Source organism: Grampus griseus (assembly GCF_964374135.1).
Source record: "Grampus griseus genome assembly, chromosome: 5".
Taxonomy (NCBI): domain Eukaryota; kingdom Metazoa; phylum Chordata; class Mammalia; order Artiodactyla; family Delphinidae; genus Grampus; species Grampus griseus.
In genome coordinates, this window is record NC_138998.1 from 62,430,323 (window position 1) to 62,445,013 (window position 14,691).

At 40.1% G+C, this 14,691-nt stretch overlaps 1 protein-coding gene across 4 annotated transcripts in view; it reads right to left on the minus strand.

Annotated features, from left to right (window-relative positions):
* IGF2BP2 (insulin like growth factor 2 mRNA binding protein 2) overlaps window positions 1-14,691 on the minus strand; it is a gene marked incomplete at its 5' end in the record, with an annotated part of 158,539 nt that overhangs the window by 32,754 nt on the left and 111,094 nt on the right. For 3 of the 4 annotated variants that reach the window (XM_082654348.1, XM_082654347.1, XM_082654345.1), the window contains 5 exons: window positions 62-196; window positions 2,232-2,504; window positions 4,515-4,578; window positions 8,516-8,567; window positions 9,554-9,602. In XM_082654348.1, coding sequence (XP_082510474.1) covers window positions 62-196; window positions 2,232-2,504; window positions 4,515-4,578; window positions 8,516-8,567; window positions 9,554-9,602 — 573 coding nt within the window. Of the gene's footprint in view, window positions 1-61; window positions 197-2,231; window positions 2,505-4,514; window positions 4,597-8,515; window positions 8,568-9,553; window positions 9,603-14,691 lie in introns of all 4 variants that reach the window. The other variant, XM_082654346.1, reaches the window with a different exon arrangement.

The following is a 14,691-nucleotide window of genomic DNA, read 5'->3' on the forward strand; positions in this document are numbered from 1 at the left end:
AATGAATGACAACCTAATCTTTTTTTCTGCTGAGTGGTCTGTGCATTGCATGCAAACTTACAGTTTGGTCTCATCAGCCTCTTTCTGCATGATTTCAAGAATCATGCGGCATGCTTCAGAGGTTCCCTCTGGGGTGGCATGGATGGTGACAGGCTTCTCTGCAGCCCCAGAGTTCTCCTTTCTATGGATGTCTACCCTGCAGGAAAAGAATCAGGAGCCATAGCACAGCGTCATCTGGGACTGGATCCTAGTCCCAAGAATGCGTCGCACTGGCCAATGTACAGCAAGGACACAGACAGACCAGGAAGTGTCATGAGCACGTTTGCAACCAATGCCATTCTCCAAGAAGGCGGCAAGCAGTGCAGGGGGTCTTGTGCCAAACCCAAATTCTCGGCAGCTCCACTGAGAAGGGAATCTTTCTTACAGGAGTGCCACTGGGCAAAGGCACCAAGGCAACGTGGTAATGAAGCCAGTTTGGTCAATGAAGTATGTTGTGTAGTCTTTCCAATGATCTTAGAAGTGAAGAGTAAAGTGAGCGGGATAATACTGCACGTTGGCACAGTGCCGGTCTCTGAACTGATTGCAGCTTTTAAAAGCCATATGTTAATCCAACTCCACCAAATTCAAGCAAGCTTTATGTATCTGAGTATGGACAGAAAACAGAGGCATGCCCTTTCTCTGCCTAAGTTTTTGGTTTCCTTGCCACCGGCAGCCTGCCTTCTTCCAGGCTCTTAAAAACTAATGGCTCAAAAGCTTGATGACTTTATCAGACTTCTTTGGGTACTTGTGGCTCTATTTGTTTTTAACTTTCAAAATCACATAATTGATTGTATCCTTTTTTACTCTGGCTGTCAGAAAGCCCAAATCCAAGTCTCTGGCCTATTTCTAAAAAAATGGGCACACACTTTGAGAACTAACTCACTTGTATTTAAACTTGCTGCATTTTTTTAAATGATTTTTTTTTAGTTACTTTATTTTATTTTTTGGACACACTGCGCGGCATGCGGGATCTTAGTTCCCCTACCAGGGATTGAACCCAGCGCCCCCTGCAATGGAAGCGTGGAGTCTTAACCACTGGACCGCCAGGGAAGTCCCTAACCTTGCTGCATTTATAAAGCCACTTTAAATAATCTTTGGAACAAAAAGACATACAAATAAAAATCACTTTCTCAGTGAAGAAAACTTGGGAAAAAAGGGGACTGATTTTAAAATAAAGGAAACACCACATAGTATTTGCCCCCTGTACTATCTCATCATTTCACTCCTATGATTTTAAACTCTGGGACTCATATAAGTGTCCATTATTTGGAAGTAACTCATTCACTTTGCAGAAAACAGTATTTTCTCTTTCAGGTTACAAGACACTCAATATCCTGAATAAAATGCACTAGGCATGTAAATAACAAATATTTGTCAGTAATTTGGTGCTTTGTAATTTAAGTGCTTTGTAATTTCCTTCAATCTGCCTGACTGTCCTAATTCTCACAATACTCCTGGCTTACAGAAGAAGCAATTGGTGCTCAGAGACCTGAACATTTTTTCTAAGATCATATAGCTATTAAGTGGTAAAACTTGAACAAGGGTCTTTGTTTTCAAGACCTGTGCTTTGTTCATTACATCATGCTGTGGTCTTATGAACACACAAAACTCAGCAACCTCACAAGTCACTTTATCCACTACAACAACTACTACCAATTCAGTCTCCTTAAACAGAAAACTAAACATAAGACTAATGTACTTTATTTATTGCTCAATGTAACAGTGACTCACCCATTTCCTTTATGTAGCTATTTGCGAGACTCCCTAGGTGGTCTCAAAGAATGACTACCACCCAGGGCTCTGACGCAGGAGAGGAGGCAAGAGCTAAGATACGCGGGTTCTAGGGTCCCGTAAAGTTCAGCCCCATACCTCTGTTGTTTTAAAAACATGTAGATGTATTCACAGGTATCAGATAGCTTATGAGAACAATTCTTGACTGTGAGGTCATTAGTACCTTGTTTATGAACTATTAGTGTTTCAGGGTATGACCTTTAGGTCACTGGCATGAAAGCTCATTAAAGCCCCTGGGCTTTGTGTTAGTCTGTTAGTAGTTCCATTTAAAGAAGCCATAGTCCCATACAGCACAGCCCCCCGCTGCTGATGCAAGCAATAGCAACCTGGGAATGGCCGGGACCCACCAGCACTCAGGGGACCCCTCAGAAGGAAGCAAAGGAAGCCCCGGAGGCACGTACCGGGACTGGGTCTGCTTAGTGATGTTCTTTATGGTCAAGCCCTCCTTTCCGATGATGGCACCAACAAACTGGGTGGGGACCAGGATCCGCAGCGGGAAATCAATCTGTCTGGCCTGAGAAGAGCCCCCAGGGGCATGGCCTTGCTCCCGGGAAGAGTGGTCCCCACGCTGGGCTCGCTGAGGGGGCGAAGGGGAGCTCACCTCTTCATCCGGGATGTAGGAAATCTTGAAGGAGTAGTTCTCAAACTGATGCCCGCTTAGCTTCTCGATGGCTCTGAAATGCAGCAGGGGCAAGTGAGCTTTGTTAGAGAACAGTGTTGGAGAAGACCCCCCAGGGTCAATGGACCGGTTCATTCACTCTCCTTTACTAGTTGCCTACGTGAGTGCCGTCCTCGGCACTAAGGATGCAGCGGTGAGCAAGACACGTGCCGTCTCTGCTCCCTCAGGGCTTGTGGTTAACAAATTAAACACGTAATTACAACGTGCAGGCCTGGTCAGACTTGATATACAATGTGCCAGTCTGCTTTTTTTCACCACTCAAGGCTGTATCCCCATCATCAAAAACTCTTTGTAAAATATTGGCATAAAATTGTCCTTTTTTAAAAATTTTAATTGTAATACAGTTATTACTGAAAATTCAGAAGTAGATAAGCACAAATAAGAAAAACATCCTAGCCCATCCTATAGCTTTCTTAAATATAAATATATTATTATGTATACAAATGGATTAATACCATACATACTACTTTATAACCTTTAAAAACAGTTAATACTCTAAACAGTTTTCCAAATGATTAAATACCCTGCAATTTAGTTTTTACTGGCTGTTTCACATTCTATTGATTTGCCATCATTTTTGCAACTGATTCTCTATTGTTTTTTATATACATATATATATATATAAATGTTTCTAATCTTTTACTACTGCATACAGTATTGTCATGGGCATCTTTGCAACTACAACTTTGCAAACAGGACGACAAATTCCTAATGGAATTGCTGGGTCAGAGAGTAGGCAGAATTCTAACATTTTAAGTCATTATTGCTCAGTATCCTTCTGGAAAGGTTTCAACATGTACTATCCCATAGCAGTTAAGAGAGCACTTGTTTCCTTGAATCCTCAGAAGTACAAAGTATTATGATTTTAAAAGACTTATCAATTTGATAAATCCCACTGTTGCATCTTAAAAACTATACATGAAGTGCAACCATTTTTTCACGTGTCTTTGGCAGCATGTGAAAAAATGAACCCTCTTCTACAAGGTTATTGTTTAGGGTTTACGAATTTATTACAAAGCAGCACTTTTTGAATTCAATAAAAGCAACAAAGTAATATCATGTACAGAGGGCCTACCTAAGTAGCAGATGGACAAGAACTGTAAAGGTTCAGTTGTTGGTATATGTATCCTGCTTACATACGTGTGCAAAAGTCAACAGCAAATGACTACTGCCTTTTTCAATGCAACATTAACATTTTGAAAACCAGTGGTATGAGAATGGGTTAACCATGTATTCATGGGTGTGGCAACCTTGAAAAAGAAATAAAAGTATAATCCTGGGACATGTAACCAATACAGATGTTATGCCACATGTGACCATAATTCTAGTTACAATGACCTGACAGGCACTTCATGGACCCTCTACAAAAAGGAACTTGTTTTTGTTGTTGTTGTTTTTTAAAAAAATTCAGTCCCATGTGTGTTAACAGCCAAGCTCACAATTAACCAACACTGAAGAAATGTAGCCATGAGTGGGATTAGGAGGTGAATGTGAGTAGGAAAAAGAACCTGAGCCAGGTGCTCTTTGATGAACCACTCCTAGATGACAATGTTCCCTTAGGCTGATGTCACTAAGGTGGATCCCTCTTTTAATATTCATAGAGGGAAAATGAGGTTTCAGCATCCATTCAATGAGTTTGGACAGAAGTGGGCTTGGGCTTCTTCCTCATGGTGCATGGAGGAAGCTCCAGGTGGAAGTGGCCATCAAAGCAGACTCTAGTGGACACAATGTCACAGACGTGGTGCCCTCTATCCCTGACTATATCAAGATGCAGCTCCCACCTCGGTTTTGATGCCAAGGCTCAACATTTTTCAAGATAAAAATCTCTGTACAATCAACAAACAGACACTCTGGTATAAATGCCCTGGGGCTCCACTGATGTGTCAAAGTTCTGCATCTTTTCAGAAAAGGTTTATAAATACAGGACTCAATGGAATTCAAAGACAAGCTCCACTCCCCCCCCCCACGCCCAAATTTGAAGGGAAATAAGCCCAAATCCACTTACGTTTTTGCTTCTTCTCTTGTTGCATATGTGACGTTGACAACGGCAGTTTCTGTGTCTGTGTTGACTAGGAAAGAAGCAAAAACTACATTGTCATAGAAAAAAAAAAGCTGCCACCCTCTGGCTAATGTAAATAAACTTATTTAGAGAAAAATGCACAAAAAAACGTCACTGCCCTATCTCTTAGAGTTACTTGAATCTCTATCTTTATTCATGCGCGTTCATAGGAATTTGTAATCAACTGTATATACACATTTGTAATCCATTGTATATACAACTCAAAACTACATTTTCACTAATTTTATCAACACTTTTGCACATGTATATGTATATGCACATTTTCTTTGGATTTTTCATTTTTAATGCCTTCATAAAATTGCAGCAAATAAATGTGCCATGACTTTTGCCTAACCATTCCTTAATTGTTGACAAATGGGTTATTCCCAGTATTTGCTATTCTGACTAGTGTTGATAAAAATCACCACTGTTGCAAATATCACTTGATTTGTGTTCTTCTGAATTATTTTTTTTAGGGTAATTTAGAAAGAAAATAATTGGTAAAAGAACATAATGCTTTTTAATGATTGTTTTCAGATTATTCTCCTAAAAGTTTGTATCAATTTATTGTACCACTATGAGTTTTGTTATAATTTGCATTTATTTAAAAATAACTGGATATATGTATAAAATAATAAGAAAGTATTTTAATTTTAATTCTTCATTCATGGATAAGGTTGAACTATTACTATTTTTGTTCCCCTCTGATAGACCTCCTTGACTGACTGTGTGAGTTAAATCTAGTAACTGTGTACAATGAATAAAGAAAGTTGACAATTCCAACCCACTTGACTGAAGAGAACACATAAATTCTAAGAGTGGTTAATAAGGGGTCACTCTTGTGAGTTGCTTTATCTTGATTCATAATTGCTTGCCTCTTCTTCCAAAGTCAGACATAAAAAATGAATTCAAACAGCAAGACAAAACTTTCTCAATCTAAGTCAGTAAACTTAAACCAAAAATACTGGTTTCCCCAAAACCAGTAAACATAACTAAATCACATCCTCCCCCACTAAAACATTTAAGCTATTGGGAGACTTGGAATTAACAACATTAAGGTGAGGATAATTCAAGAAAACCACAGTAGAGGTGCTTTTCAAAATAATAATAAAACCCTATAGCGCAGGGATCTTTAATCTTTTTTTATTATTATTATTTTTTTTTGCGGTACACGGGCCTCTCACTGTTGTGGCCTCTCCCGTGGTGGAGCACAGGCTCCGGACGCGCAGGCCCTGTGGCCATGGCTTACAGGCCTAGCCGCTCCGCGGCATGTGGGATCTTCCCAGACTGGGGCACGAACCCGTGGTCCCCTGCATCGGCAGGCGAACTCTCAACCACTGCGCCACCAGGGAAGCCCTTTAATCTTTTTTTAAAAAAACATTTATTTATTTATTTATTTGGCTGTGCTGGGTCTTAGCTGCGGCATGCAGGATCTTCGTTGTTGCATGCAGGCTCTTTGTTGAGGCACGGGGGATCTAGTTCCCTGACCACGGATCGAACTCAGGCCCCCTGCATTGGGAGCCTGGAGTCTTATCCACTGGACCACCAGGGAAGTCCTGGGATTCTTTTTTTTTTTTTTTTTTTATGGATTTAAGGCTTAAATTTTATTTTATTTATTTATCTTTTTTTTTTTTGCGGTACGTGGGCCTCTCACTGTTGTGGCCTCTCCCGTTGCGGAGCACAGGCTCCGGACGCACAGGCTCAGCGGCCATGGCTCACGGGCCCAGCCGCTCCGCGGCATGTGGGATCTTCCCAGACCGGGGCACGAACCCGTGTCCCCTGCATCGGCAGGCGGACTCTCAACCACTGCACCACCAGGGAAGCCCTCCTGGGATTCTTAATCTTGAATCCATGTTAGAGCTTCAGGAATTCTTTACTCACCCTCCCCACTTCCCTGCAAATATTCAAAATTGTGGGTACGTGGATTTTTCTGGCTTATAATTTCCATATGATTCTCAAAAAGGTTAAAGACCACTGTTATCCAATAACTTCAAAGTAGCTGCAACCCTTATGGGGAGGGGAGGCATAATCCTCAGGAGGGAACTGCCACTGAGATTTACGTGTCACCGGTGCTGAGCCCAGCCCTTGCCTTGGCCTGGGGGTATTCGTTTTGCTCTCTAATACACAGAGAGGTCCTCATAGTGCAAAATAGAGAATGTGCAGCCCACAACCATCCTCTTTCGGTGCTGACACACTGAATGCTACGAGGCCTCATATCTGCACTTCGTAGTGCTACAGATGAGGTTGAAGACTCCAAAACGGGAGGAAGGCTGGCTTTGAACCTCCCGAATAAAGCTATCCACTAGAAGTCTCAGATTCTCAGATTTTGTTCTACTCCTTAGTCATATTCTTTGTTCTTGAAAGACATCTGTCTTCAGGAAATCAGACCTGTGATTCTGGGAAAAACTGAGCTCTATTGAAATACTTTATTTCATTGGACATGAAAGCTCTCCTTAAAATCCCACTGAAAATGTTTTCCTGCTGAATCAGGAATCACCTATGAAACAGAACAAAACAACACCCCAGTACTTCTATCCCGTAGCTGTGAGGCAGCTAGAAACTGGGTGCTCTCAGGGCACAGGTGCCATTGGAGCTGTGAACTGCCCCCAGGGACCTGGAGTATTTCTTCTTTGCATGGCACTGTCCTAAGTTTAATAACATGGTCTTAGTTAGTAACTTCTACAGGTTCATGTCTGGAAGGTCATCCTGCCTACTAAATCCATTCCTTATTAGAATGTCTTCTTTTCCATTTGAAGGAAATAACAAGAACTGAGAAAACAGAATCCTTGTAAATCATGTCTTCCTTCTGAGCTCTTTCCCTTCACCTTTGGGTATGGGCAGTCAGCAGTATGAAACTGCCTAATAATATTTTTAATATTCAGGAGTGGAGAGCATCTGAATAACTACTGCTTTAAAACTATTATATTAATTATACTGGCGGATAGAACAGACTGCATATGAGAAAATGGATTCTCTGTGATTTTTCCTAAGTGAACTTTAACCATTATGTATGACTCCACTGTCTGTAAATATTTATTCAGGTTCTCTCTGGGTGCCCCAACTATTCAGTGATACAGGAAGGGTAAATTTATTCTCCCCATTATACACATGTGGAAACTGAGCCAATAAGGTTAAGTGACTTTTACAAGGGCTCACAGTCAGTAAGTGACTGAATTCATAGTCTGCTTTCTAGGTCAGTGCAAAAATAATCTTTATCCCATGTTACTGCCTGTCCTATCAGGAGCTTAGAATCTACTTTTCAGGGACTCTTAAATAGCTACATAAGATATCAGCTGAGGTACCCTTTTTTTTTTTTCTTTAAAAATCACAGCACTTCATGTTTTAGAAGACAAAAATAAGGGCGGCAGGAAAAAGAATATATGTTTTCTGGGGATTTACAGCATTGTTCCTAAGACAGAGGCTCTCAAATGAGTACACACAAAAATCGCTTGGGGGTGCTTGTTGAACATACAGATTCATGACTTCTTCCCCCGTAGTCTTAATTTGTAGGTCTGTCTACGGTGAGCCCTAGGAATCTGCATTTTCCCAAGCACTCCAGGCGATCTGGGGTAGGAGTCCTACACCTTGAGAAACACTCAGCGCAAGATATTAGGGATATGTTATTCTTAACCAGGAAGAGGAAAGCTGTAATAGTGTAAATCCAGTTACTTCCAAGTGAATTAAGCTTCCCCCACCCTGACAGCATTTGTCCGGTGCTTGAGTACATTAAAGAGTATAAGAAAAATAGCCTGAAAACCATTCTTTGAAAAAATCGATATAGACGGATATAGACATCTCTCACATACAGATATACAAACATACACTCTAGGAAGCTTGCTTCAAAGGAATTTGAACTTATTATTTGTCCTTGGATTTGACCCGACCTATAAGAAATAACAGGTAACATCCCTCTCAAAATTCAATAGGCTAATTTCGTCACTTATTACCTTGTTCGACATTCTCCACTGTCCCATACTGAGCCAAAAGTCCATCCAACACCTGAAAAAGAAGCTTTGCTGTCAGAATTTCAGGTCTTCCATAAAAGCAGCTAGAACTGAATAAATGTACAAGACTTTCATGTGCTTATTGGCTCTCAAGTAATCTGTTCACTGAGGAAACACAGCAGAGCTTCGAAGTCTTAGTAATTGTTAACAATCACGTTCATCATGATGGTTGGAACCCACTTGCTACTTTTGAAATGAGACGCAGAATAATGTACAAAGATCACTTCTCCTTTCTGGAAGATTTAACCTTCTTCCTTCAGTTTTCCTTTAGGGATCTCCTTATTTTACAAAGTAATGAGATATGTATATGTTCAAAATTTTCCACAATGAAAATTTTTTTTCTTAAAGGAATAAAAACATTAGACAAAACATTCTGTTTCCTTTAAGGCTATTTTGATTTTGTTTGGGTTGGGGAACATGGGGCAGTATGTTTTCAATAATGCAGTAAAGCCACTCCTCATATTCTAGCTTATTTTATTTCAAGGTAACAATCTTGTAAGAAGTTTTACAACTCCGAAAATATGTCTTAACTGTTATTCATAGCAACTAATTCAAAATAAACAAAAAACTTGCTCAAACTAACAAAGAACCTTCTATTCTTATGGGTTTTCCATTTATTTTATTTTTCCCCAAATCGTAATTTAGAAAGGTAAAAATCTTTTATAAAATCATGGGATAAAAATCACAAGCAAGGTATGTATTTTGTTTCACAGTTTGTCTGTTGATGCTTGGTTTCTGAGAAGACAGAACATAAGGGATCAAAGTGCACATCCTGCACAACGAAAGGGACAAATCTGACCCCAAACTCAGGGCAGATCATGCACATTAGGGGCACTGAAGAAGGGAAAGTCTGAGGACCTCTAATTCCTAAATGTGAAAGGGAACTATAAAAAAGGGAGAAAATCCCTTATTAACCCATTAAAAAATAAAATGAGGAAAGAGAGCAGGAAGATAATAAATATAGAAATGACATTGGCCTACCTCCCACTGCAGGTGAGGAGGGATGTTTCGAATCTGAATTTTCCTGCTCCTGTAAAAGATAAAAGCACAGACACAACAAACAGGCTTAAGACCACAGTTTGAGTTTACTTTCTCACTATGTTCACCAAGACACCAGCAAGGGATTTTGATTGTGAATCAAGAACATCTTGTTTTAAGCCATTCGTCAATTTCTCCCTTTATGTCTGTTAGTATTTGCTTTATATATTTTAGGTGCTTCTATATTGGGAGCCTAAATGTTAATGAGTGCAATATCCTCTTCTTGTATTGATCCCTTTATCATTATATAATGCCCTACTGTATAGCACAGAGAATTACACCCAACATTTTGTAATAAGCTATAATGGAATACAATCTGCAAAAAAAAAAACCACACACACACACAAAATGAATGACTATGCTGTACACCTGAAACTAATGTAATATTGTAAATCAATTATACTTCAATTTAAAAATTAAAAGAAGAAAAAAAAAGAGCAGCTTGTTTTAAAACTTTCAGTTAGGGACTTCCCTGGTGGCACAGTGGTTAAGAATCCGCCTGCCAATGCAGGGGACACGGGTTCAATCCCTGGTCTGGGAAGATCCCACATGCTACGGAGCAACTAAGTCCATGCACCACAACTACTGAGCCCACGTGCTGCAACTGCTGAACCTGTGTGCTGCAACTACTGAAGCTCGTGCTCGGCCTAGAGCCTGTGCTCCGCAACAAGAGACGCCACTGCAATGAGAAGCCTGCGTACCACAATGAAGAGTAGCCCCCGCTCGCTGCAACTAGAGAAAGCCCGCGCGCAGCAATGAAGACCCAATGCAGCCAAATAATAAAAAAAATAAATAAAACAAAACACAGCTGTTTTAAACAAATAAATAAAACTTTCAATTACTTTGAGGAAAAAAATAAAGAACAAACCCAAGAAGTCTGAACAAGCTAAAGAAACAGGTTAGTTAGATGCAAATCTGCCTTTTCAATTTCCTACCAAAATAGTTAGAATTTAAATTGCCACACATGTTCTAATTATAGAATTATTCCCTTCCTCCTCAACATACATAGTCCTGCAAGTGACCCTACCCCAAAAGGTACCTAGGCTCAAACATGAGAGATGGAATACATACACAGTAGGTTTAAAGAGGATCTTACCTAACAATGCAGAACTTCCTTTTCAAAAATTATTTTTATTTCTAATAGGTAATACAGTCCTAATTCAAAAATCAGGACACTTTAAAGAGGTATTCCATGAAAAGTCTTACTCGTTGCTTGTATAGCCTTCGGTTCCTTTATGCAAATACTAGTAAAAACAAATATACAATCCTATTTTCACCTTTTCTTATAGAAATATTTGCATATTCTGCACACTCACTGAATCTTGGTTTTTTCACCTAACAGTAATGTCCTGAAGATCTTTCTACATTGGCAGATAGAGAACATCCTCATTCTATTTTACACTACTCGGATGTACCAAATATCCATCCCCTATTGATGGATATGTGGGCCTTCTCCTGCCTTTTTATTCAGAAGATTTTTCTTTTTTTCTAAGATATCTGATAACTTTGAGTGATTTAGATCATGTCTTGTTTTTACTTAAGCGTTAAAATTAGATAGAAAGAAGAATAGAAATACGAAGATAAGAATTTTTCTATCTTTGGAGAATATGTTAGATCCCAGAAAGAAAACACAAATCAGCATTTAAGTATTAGAAGAGGTCATTTCAATGGAAGGGCTTGGCACTGAAATCCCATAAATATCGCCTTTGGGGGTTGCAAGAGAAGAGATGTGGTGGCCAAAGTGTAGCCCCATTACTTTTCCTTTCCTTCTTGTGTAAGAGGTATCAAATAGTTGCTATATGCAGCCACACGTTTCTCCATGGCTTTAATCTGGGCAATAGCCACAGAAAGAAATGTTACAATTCATGCAGAGAGGAAAAAGGAGAGACACAGAGAAGTACACAGACAGGGGAAACAACAAGCAAATAATGAAGGAACTAAGGGGCTCCTGTTTCCTCTGATCTTTTTTTTTAAATTAAGGGGGACCCCATCCCTCTGTTCTAGATCCCATATACTACTTCTGTCTTGTTTTATTTTTAAAAAAGAGAACGCATTCATGCTTTACCAGAGCTGCCTAAATGACTATACAAGCCATTCTGTAGAACCTCTAATCTTGTGTCAGGATAGGAAGGCGAAAAAAGAACCAGGAACTAATTTCTGCTTCTGTGCTATGAAGGCTCATTCCTGACACTGCCTTTGGCAAGACTTCATAATAAAACTGCTGACACCATCCCATACAGTGGCTACATGGAATGCTCCACAAAGGATGTCACAAGCCTAACTATTTATAGAAAAGGCATCATAATTTACAAGAAAATTGCATATTTCTAAAGAAGAATATTTTCGTTATCTCCAAGTATAAATAAACATTGACTACAACTGCTAAGCAAGAACTTATTGATAGAAATCCTATGGGAAGAAACTTCTGCATAGACACTAAGATTTGAATAGAGGAAGATACTGTTGCATTGTTATGACAAAGAATGCAAATAATCTAAATATCCACAAGCAGGGAGATGAATAAGTAAATCATAGTAGAGTCATAATACTGAACATTATACAGCTGTTAAAAAGAATGAAGTAGGGCTTCCCTGGTGGCGCAGTGGTTGAGAGTCCGCCTGCCGATGCAGGGGACGCGGGTTCGCGCCCCGGTCCGGGAAGATCCCACATGCCGTGGAGCGGCTGGGCCCATGAGCCATGCCGCTGAGCCTGCGCGTCCGGAGCCTGTGCTCCGTAACGGGAGAGGCCACAACAGTGAGAGGCCCGCATACCGCAAAAAAAAAAAAAAGAATGAAGTAGACATGTATCCACGGTCATAGGACACTCTTCAAGGCATAATGTTATAAGATGAGCGCTAATTACAGATTAGGTTTGATCTGTTTTTTAAGAGCACAAAACAAAACTATATGTCATTAAGTGTATATATATGTAAATGCACAGAAAAAGGTAGCTACAAACATTTGGTTGGTAAAACGGGACATGTACTTTTTATTTTAGCTGCTTCTGTCTTGCTTGCTTTTTAAAAAAAATGACATGTTCATGTCTCACTTACTTTAAAAAATTAACACTTAAAACTCCTACCAGGGCTGCTTTCATGAATCGAAAAGATTCATTTCTTTAAAGTATCCTGGAACCCGCTTTTAAAAAAAAGAGAAAAACCCTCTTATTTTCTCCATAATTATCAACAGGTTAGGTATCCTTCTTGAAATCTTATTTAACGAAGTATTAATTTGTTTAGCAAACCCCTTTGTTCACAGGGTGTAAATAATAAAACTCTGCCCAGTCCAGATGATCCCGAATCCTAACTGAATGGGTCTAAAACAATGATGCTTCCCTGTAATATCTGGTGTGAGGACTGCACATCAGGCAACAGTTGAGTAACTGGAACGTTCGTTAAGCAGGATTCTCTAACAAGCTAGTGTGTCGCATCTCTAATTTTAGAACAGGATTTTAACCCAGGAACGAAATTTTAACCCAGAAACGAAAAGGGGAAATGGAGATCACTGCAGTAGAACCCATTCAACTGGAGTTCAGTCAGGTCATCTGGGAGAACATCCTGAGAGACTGTCTTTCAGGATCAGGAGTGACCAGGATCTTTGGGATCTGCTAACTTCCATGACATCGTCTGGACACTGTGCCTGCTTGTCAGGGCACCCAAGATGCCCAACCCCTTTTTCCCTGGGAGGGATGTCTGTGCGCTCTTCAAAACCCAGCTCATACTTGCAGACAATTCCAGGGCATCTCCAAAAAAGAGTTGTTTCTGTGCACTCACTCTTAAGTTTTTATAACAGCTCCCTCTTTGCTATAATCACTTATCTGCTGGCGCTGATCCTGTCCTCACTGGATTGGAAATTTCCTCAAGGACAGGCTTCTTGTTTACTAGTCTCCTGTCCAGCAAGAGGCCAAGCACATAGCAGAAGAGGAGAACATGGAACTCTGGGGTCTGGGAAAAGCACTGCTATTTCTGGCTGTTGTCTGTTTATGAGGCGGACCTTCTGGACCCTACCTGGGAGGGCACAGGCTGTCCTTTTCTCCTTTGCCAGGTAGTAAAGGGGAGAGGGAAGACTTCTTTCCCCTCTTTCCTTTAGAGAAGAAACCCAGTGCTCAGCTCAGTCTCGAACAACAAATGTGGATCTTTCTCCCTTTGAAATCCATAAAAGTGTGCCCTGCTTGCAAACAAGCCCAATTTACACAATAACTTAGGAAAGTGATTGGTTTTAAGAAAATAGTTCTTCGTTCCTTAAAAAAAAAAAAAAGAATAACCTCACCGTTCCTTTAGTTTAAAAAAGAAATCAAGCTTCTCTAAAAATACATAATTGACATTTCTCATCCTCTCCACCCAGAACCATTACAGCCAGCTCCTAGCTGGCCTGCCGTCTGTCTTACTTTCCCCTCCTCTCCCATCCTTCCCACACTTAGTGACTTTCTAAAACACAAATATGACTGGTTGCTTCTGCCTTCTTTGAATGACTCCCTGTCACCACATCCAAATTCCCATTCATGACCCTGTTACTGTCCCGTTCCCCATCTCTTTATCTTTAAACCCTCTTGCCCCAGCAACTGCTCTAAACTTTGGGCTCTTACCCTTCCATCCAAAATAATTTGTCACACCTGTAGTCTATATGCGTGCCAGGTCTGAGCCTTCAACATGCTCAGTCCACCTTAAAAACAAGAGTAAACAAAGGCAGTAAGGAACATGATTTTGATTTTAAAAAAATTTTAACTGAAAACAGAATAAGACCTGCAGTCAAGCTATTAATATAGACACACAGGCTCTCTCCCCAAGGCTCTGGGATTCAGGAACTCAGAATTTCCCACTTTCATATTCAAGTAAGTGTGTTCAGTGGAAAAGAGCACGTATTTCAGTCTCTACACATCCAGGAAAAGAATAGTATAGCCCAACAGCTATTCTGCTTGGCTGAGGAACTGGCCATTTTGATGGATTCTATATTCTGGTTAATTGGTGACAACGGTATACACATGTAGACTATCAAATCTTAACTACAAACAAAAAAAACTTAACCACAGCTCACCTAAGGCTCTTCAACGTGTAAGTGCCTCAGGGTACTTTTCATGAATAT